This window comes from Lolium rigidum, chromosome 7, assembly GCF_022539505.1.
Source record: "Lolium rigidum isolate FL_2022 chromosome 7, APGP_CSIRO_Lrig_0.1, whole genome shotgun sequence".
NCBI classification, from domain to species: domain Eukaryota; kingdom Viridiplantae; phylum Streptophyta; class Magnoliopsida; order Poales; family Poaceae; genus Lolium; species Lolium rigidum.
Window position 1 is genome coordinate 269,566,252 of NC_061514.1, and position 7,996 is coordinate 269,574,247.

The window sequence follows — 7,996 nt, forward strand, 5'->3', positions numbered from 1 at the left end:
AGAAATCATGTTTTCGTAAATTCCCGGCAGGGATTTGCGCTAGCATAGCTGGCCCACAGTTGTTTGATGGATGTATTGGATACATGCTAGGTGTACTGTGCGTTTTATAGATCATGATTTAGGAAACCCATGCCTGCATATGTACTAAGTTGTTGTATGATTTATTTTCTTCCTTTGTTGCCTTTTGTATGCAAATCTGCTTGAATTTAGACTGGACGTGATTGTGTCAGTGGTGTTTGCTGAAACTAGATGGTCTGTGATCGATATATTAGATCTTGGAGAAGCCTACTGTTATTTTATTTACACTTAATCAATCTACACTTTATGCAAGCATTAATCCTTATATTTTGGTATTACTGTGAAGATGTTTCTACAAGTTTAGACTATTAGGAGCACACAAATATTTTGTCCTACATTGCCGAATGCAATATCTTATTACATTTCAAAAAAATGCAATATCTTATTAATCACGAAGCATATTTTAAGATACTATCACCTTTCCACCGAGTTTCGAATAATTAGATCTATAAAATCAGCTAAGGGTCAACAAAATCCAGCCAAATGTTCTCAAATCATGTATATACTTCCATCATATATGGACGGGCACGGCAACGCGCGCAACCATGGTCTAGTAAGACGATGTAGAACATAGTATACTGAAGTTGTATGTCAAATTAATTAACTTTGATGCTTTTGTTTATCAGGGCAGCAGATGATTCAGTAGCATTCGTATGTCGCACTTGTCAGTGCTGAGACAAGGAAGGCTAGAAAAGAGGTGAACTAATGACCACCAACGCGAAACTTTGTATGGAAAGAAATAACTTGCAGCAAGATAAATTTCAATGAAAGCAACTTAGTAATTTGAAGAAAAAATACAACCTTCTCTTCTTCTGTACTCCTCAGGAAGCACGAAAATGCATCGATAAATCCACTGTCACAAGGTTCACTTTTCAAATCAGCAACGCATGGACATTCCAGAGCTTTCTGTACCTTCACGTCAATTGACTGCACAAGCAAACAGTTTCACTGATATCCCAAGTGCCATGAAGAATACAATAATGATACAGAAGTATGTATCGACTACCCAGAAGCAATATTTAAACGACATAGCCTCTTTGCATTACAAAAAAAATCCAACATCAGTAATCAGAACATTAATGCTGGGATAGATTAAATGAGCCTTCAAAAGAAACAAAATATCCCATGCAAAGCGCACGGTTTAAGACTGCTCATAGTGGGAGTAACATAAGAGCAAGTACAATAGAGTCCAGTCAGCTGACTATAAGACATTAAATAATATATTTTAGATGAGTTGGAGGAGAGAGAAGAGGAGAGAGAAGGGAGGTGGGCTACTATGCAATAGCCAGCTCTTGCACGTGCTCCTAGGCACCTTGTGAGAGTGAAATGTGGGTCATATATTAGTAAAGTACTACATTCTTATAGCCAACTATTGTACATGTTAGCTATATGATGACTACAAATGATATGACATCTTGTTATAGCCAACAGTTGGCTATACTATTGGAATTGCTCTAAGTAGTAACATCACACATCTCAAGACATTTTGGTGATATGGCATACTAATAAATGAAGAAAGAGAGTGAGGTGGTAACTAGCTATGTTACCATAACATCACACATCTCAAGGCAATATGAGTCTACAACATAATTAATAACACATTGCATGACACCACATCTAGTTACTACCCACTATGAAGGTAGTAACTTAGACTAGTAACATAACATATGTTACTAGTCTAAGTTACTCTCCACTATGAGCAGCCTAAAGCTTGGCAAGAAAATGCAACATCAGACAATTAATATGAGTCTAGGTTGTTGCCTAGAAACTATTGTAATCCTGCTACTAATTAATGAATGATGGCTCCATTGAAAAAAGATGAGTGAAAGCCCCTGATTCCAAAAAAAGAGCACATTTAAAAGAGCAAAGCATGCCACAAAAATTTAAAAGAGCGCACAAACTGTCTAGACATTGGTGTATTTTTTGGAGATGAACTCAATCTAGTCTTTTTGGGCAGATATTAGCAGGTTAAAGCTTAGTGCTCCTCAGGCCCGGTGCGTTATTAACTTAGCTCATACCGTAGGTGGCACTAACATTTAAGACAACCTCAATTTTGGCCTGAACGCATATAGTATGTTGTAGGATTTGCAAGATGTCACCAGTTCACCATCGAATAAAATGTCTGCACTGCATAACCAAAAACTAGAGAATCACAGGAACAATGTCGTCCATCCACTACCAACTGTACGTATTAGTAGAGGTCCTAGTCTCCTCGAGCTCTGCTCCCACCAATGCTCCTCAAGTCCATAGTACTGCGAAAGGACCTAGATGCTAGCGTGACTGAAGGAGAACTACCCCTGGAAGCGACCGTGTACAGGGAAACCAAGATTACGAGGGAACCGCCTCCGGCAAATAAGATTCAGACTTCCCGCATGTACCTGCGGCGAGCTCCTTGAGGGAGGAGGGCGCTGGGGAAGGAGCCTGCAACGGCGCCGGCTCAGCGGGCAGCGGAGAAGGCTCCTCCGCCGCCTCGGCGAGCTGGCTCTGGTCTTGGCCCATCGAGGCTTGAGCTCTAGCTAGCCCGCGCAGGCGGTGACGGCGGCTAGCAACACAAACAGTGGCTGGTTCGATCGAGTATGCCAATGATTAAGTGAATAATTTAAGTTCAGGGACACCCTCATTTTCCAGTCCGTGTGCAGCAAACAGATTTACTTCAACTGCTGCTTATGATAAATAAAACTGTTTACATCGCTGCAGCACTAGAAATACAGGTTTGTTTGATTTTTATATTTTTAAAAAAGGAAATTTTTTCAAATGTTTTGGCACACTGAGCCGTATCTAAGGATCAGTTCTGAAGAAGGTTGCCCTTCAGTACTGCCTTTGTGGAAAAAGTTCAGCTTTTTCATGTGTTGACAAGGCAATCTATGGATGCGCATTCACAGAACTATGGTATCCTAGCGCAGAATGAGAAAACAGTACCCAAGATACATACTCCTATATTATTTAAAATCCATAACATATATGTTTATGCTCAGCATCGCTATATAGCTATGATATATATGTTGGCATTGCTATACATATGTTTGTGCTCAGCATTGGCTACTTGAATTGATTGTCACCATTCAGATATTTGAACTTGGGATAGTTGGACAGTTCAAGATGGGAGTTTTCTTATATGGAAGTTTTGGTATAGCAGTGTTCAATTTGTTAGTTTTGACTTGTGAAGAGTGATACTTGAAAACAAAATGATTTTGCACAAGAATAATCATTGTTCATACATGTCCACTGAACCATCCTAACTGAAAGTAATTGCAAGTTGTACCCTAGGACAGAATGAGAAAACAGTACCCAAGATACATACTATTTAAAATCCATAATACCATCCAAACATAAAGGGTCCAAGAAATACATGGCAACATTTGAGAGCTACACTACAGTTGCAAGCTGTTTGCCACGCCCCTACTCGTCACAACAGTAACGGGCTGGCAAGAAACAGCTGATAGTCTACTCAGATATGAGACTCAGAGAAACGAACCGGGGTCGCCAACAGAGAGGTGACCAGCTGGACGATCCACGGGATACGGTTCTCCTGAAGCCAGAGGATGGGGCAACCCTTTTCCAGTACATTGACAGCGGAATCCTCTACCACTATGCCCAGATCTAGGGCTTGGCGTGAGACCAGACCATCGTCATGGAATCGGCCCATGTCGTGGGCTTCCTTAAAGGCCGTCCCCAGATGTGAGATCGCACTTGCTGAGTTCTTGATGTGTAGGAGGGCTTGCAGGACGCCCGGTTCCAGCTTGGCCTCCTGATCCATGACCTGGGGTAACAGATCATGCTGGAGCCTGTGGAGTTCCAGAGCCAAGCCTGCCGCGACCGAGAGGCGAGACATCTCGGCGCACCTAATGTGCCTCGATTGCAGCAGCGGGCGGAGGAGTGCATACGACTCGGGCGCGATGCGCACGGACTCCAAAGAGACAAGATTCACAAGCATCAGCTCATCGGAGCGGAGCAGCGCATCGGAGCGGGCCTGCATGGATAGGATTTGGTCATGGGAGTGGATGTATTCGTCGAGCATCTTTTCCTTTTGGCGGCGAACGAAGAAGACGAGGAGGGGTGGTGGTTGTTGCGGCGGCGACGAAGACGAGGAGGGGTGGTGGTTCTTGCGGTTGCGGCGAAGAAGACGAGCCAGCCGCTGTTTATGGATAGGGGCAATCTGTTTTCTACCGTTAGATGGGATTTAGGGTTTTTACTTTTTTCCGTAAGAAGATGGCCTCTACCGTCGGATGCGTTTTGAGGTGCCTACCTGTTTGCAGAATTGCGCACCGTGTTCCGGGCAAATCGGTGTAGTCCGGACTCCGGCCTCCCTCGTCGTCGCGCAGCTGCTCTTCCTCGAGTCCGAGAACCCCGCCAAGCCCATCCACCTCTACATCAACTCCCCGGGCGGGGTGGTCACCGCGGGGCTCGCCATCTACGACACCATGCAGTACGTCCGCTCCCCGGTCACCACCCTCTGCATCGGCCAGGCCGCCTCCATGGACTCGCTCCTCCTCGCGGCCGGCGCGCCGGGCGAGCGCCGCGCGCTGCCCAACGCGCGCATCATGATCCACCAGCCCTCGGGCCAGGCGTCCGACATCGCCATCCACGCCAAGGAGATCCTCAAGGTGCGCGACCGCCTCAACAGGATCTACGCCAAGCACACCGGCCAGCCCATCGACGGCGTCGAGAAGTGCATGGAGAGGGACGTGTTCATGGACCCGGAGGAGGCGCACACCTGGGGGCTCATCGACGAGGTCATCGAGCACCGCCCCGTCTTGCTTGTTTCTGATGCCGTGGCCAGCGATCCGCCCAACCCCCCTGTTGGAGGCGAAACCAAGCCTGGGGAGGAGCCTTCTCCGGCTTCTCCGGCTTGATGGGTGGTGGTTGCAAAGTGCAATCCTCCTTTTTGCTTTATTATTAATTAATGTAGCCCTTTCCTTGTTGTTGGATTTAAGTATTCAATTCAATGCTTCTTAATTCTCTCTTATAACATATACATAAGTTCACAACTTGTTATTCTGGCAGCACCAGGGGCCTTATTCAGTAGGTAGCCCGTTGTTTTGCTACAGTACTTGAATTAATCCCCTTCTGATTATGAATGCAATTCATACTTGCTTAGCCTCGTTATAGCTGCAGTGTTTTAAGATTTTTGTCTGAAACCAAGGGAAGCCCAACACATAAAGGATAAAAACTGCATCCTTACAGCATTCTGTGCGATTGTATTTTCCTATTGGTGCTAGTTGGGAATACTATAACATAAATGCATGATTCGATCGAAAAACAAGAACTGATCGCGAGCTCAGATGAGCTCTTTTTTTGGACCATCCATTTGGTCTTAGGACCCAGCTCCTGTCAGGCTATTTTTAAGTATGCTATGGTGGGCCAGATATGAGTATGTGACGTTGTGTGTTTCCCGTTCCGCGAGGCCTGCGCTCTCCTCGCAGCGGTGGCCACTCCAGCGCTGCCGGCACCTCCCGTTCGCTCCGGCCGCAGCGCCCCTTCTCTGCTGCCCCTCTATCCCTCTCCTACTCCCAATGTACTCTGGAGTTTTCCTCTAGCCTTGTTGGTCGCGCCCACGGCGCACCCCTCTGATCTCGATCGGGAGCTGCAGAACGTTGGAGATGCTGCACGCGGAGGTGCCCCCGGTCACCAACGCCGTCGTGGCGGCTTGACCGTGACCACGGTCGCCAAGGTCGAGCAGCGGTAGGCCGAGCAGGTCGAGGCGCCGGGCGGGTGGAGGGGCAAGCGGCGCGGACAGGTTGAGGAGCCACAGCGAGGCAGAGGCAGGGCGACACAAGATGCGCGAGCGCGGGATGGGGGCGGCGCTCGGGCATGGCGAGAGGTGCCGGGTGCGTGGAGGGGAAGCCGACGCGGACAGGTGGAGGAGCCGCGGCGGGGCGGAGGTAGGGGCGACGAGATACACGCGAGCGCGGGGCAGGGGTGCCGCTCGGGCATTGCAAGAGACGGCGGCGGTGTTGGTGAACCGTGACTCCATCTTCTGTTCAGCTAGTCACGAAATATGTACCATAACTGCATTGAATACATGGGCCACGTCTTGTCGCAAATGAGCGGTCCAGAAAACGAGCTCAGATGAGCTCGAGACCAGAAACACCCTTCCCACACCGGGAGCGGAGTTTTGGCTCCCGATACTAGATGCTACCGATATCTGGACCATCGGTAGGCGCATGTAGATAACCGAACCTGTCAGAATAAAATGTGGTGCGAGCAGCTATAATTTAGAAATACAGGTAGACGCGGCTGGTACGGTCGCGACGGAGTCACAGATCCGTGAAGTGGAGTGGACGGGTGGACAATCGGTACACGAAAACTGGGAAGTTGAAAGACCCGTCCAGGTACGTGTGTGCGTGTGGGTCAGCCGGCGCGTGGCATCCGGATCTCGCTGCTGCTCTGCAGATAGCGCCCGTGAGGGAGGGGAGAAAATCAGAGGAGATGCCGCCTTTTTGGGAGATCGGTTCTACGACGGCCGGAGGCAAGCTTCTAGGAGAATAAATCTGGCTCGTTCTTCCAAATACCTCGGCTGGATTAGCGCACGTACGTTGGGAGGTTGGGTAGGAGGCGGTGGCGGAGAAGAGAGGGCGCAACCTGTCCAGCAGCGGCGATCGAACAATGGAGTTTCCCCTAGATCCTGTGAGCAGGTTAGATCGAGCTGCATAACAAGAAATTTCATTGTATTTTGTTTGAGTCTCGTTTCCGCCATGGGGTGCCTTGTGAGTGTGCTCCCTCCCTGTCTGACTGAACATGCGGTTTGTTGCAGCTTGGCAATCTATGAGGGGACGCCGGTAGCCTCTGCGAATGGTGCGGTCAGTGATCTAGCGGCTGACAGGAAGGACGACGGTGAGGGCAGCCATGTCGATTCAGTTGATCCTGATCAGTCTGTGATGGGCAACGTGCAAGCTGTGCACGTTGGGCACGAGGTTGAGCCGGACTTACGGGTAGACACCGCGAAGTCAGTTGGAGATGTGAACCTAAAATCCACTGGCTGGATAAAGAGGTAAACAAATTGCCCTGCAATAAATTTAGACGACTGCAATCGCTGTGAACAAATGTAAAATTGAGGAGAAATGTGAGGTTTAGGTTTGCGGCTAGAGTTTGGATGTGATACACATAGTTTATGAGTATAATTTGTTTGCGTCAGGTGTGAGTGAAAAATCGATATGGATAGGCTTGCATATAGTGCTAGCATGTTGCTGTGATGAAAAAGCAGGGGACGGAGAGTAGAAAATGCAGAGGAGTTTGAAGCGACATCAGTCGTGAGTACAAATTGATCATGTATGATAACTAGAAAAAAAATTAAGCGTGGTTGTGGTTGACGGAGGGGAGATTCGGGGCATATCCCATTGGTGTGGCTTTTCTGCAGCAAAATTTGGGGAGTAGATCTCCCGGCAACAGGGATAGTTTTGGTGAGATTTTATGGACTGGAACATGATAAATTTACAGGGTACCTTTTTGCCAAGGTGCTCGATTAAACCAAATAACGGCGAGCTTTGGAATGGGTCAGTGCAGCCGTAGTTTGAAAATGTGTGTTCAATTTATGCTGCAGGGTCCGTGTGGGCCGGCACCACTAGGAAGGACAACACCTTGTGCGGCTAGGAAGAGTGCACTAGACAAAATCAATCTGAGGCTATGCTGAGAAATTGGGAGACGAAGTAATTTGATCCCTGTTTGGGGACAATATTTGATTCGTGGGCGAGGCTTATGATTTCTACAACCTATAATCCTAGGAGCATGGGTTTGGCATCGGGTATGGGAAGAGTTGGCTGAATGCTGAGAAGACACAATGCATGCAGGAAATTGTGTGCGGATGCTTGGTGAGTTATCATAACATGTATTTTATTTTCGAGTGTGTTGGATTGCAAAAAAAAAATAAAGCTACGCATGTTGTGTCTTGACCTGATCCCTGGTTTGTATTTCATGTGCA

At 47.8% G+C, this 7,996-nt stretch overlaps 1 protein-coding gene across 1 annotated transcript; it reads left to right on the plus strand.

The window, feature by feature from the left end:
- Positions 1–4,304: 4,304 nt before the first annotated feature.
- On the plus strand, positions 4,305–4,931 carry LOC124672745 (ATP-dependent Clp protease proteolytic subunit 2, mitochondrial-like). The gene has a single exon (XM_047208920.1). It carries the CDS (start codon positions 4,305–4,307, stop codon positions 4,929–4,931), a length of 627 nt encoding a protein of 208 aa, XP_047064876.1.
- Positions 4,932–7,996: the final 3,065 nt, after the last annotated feature.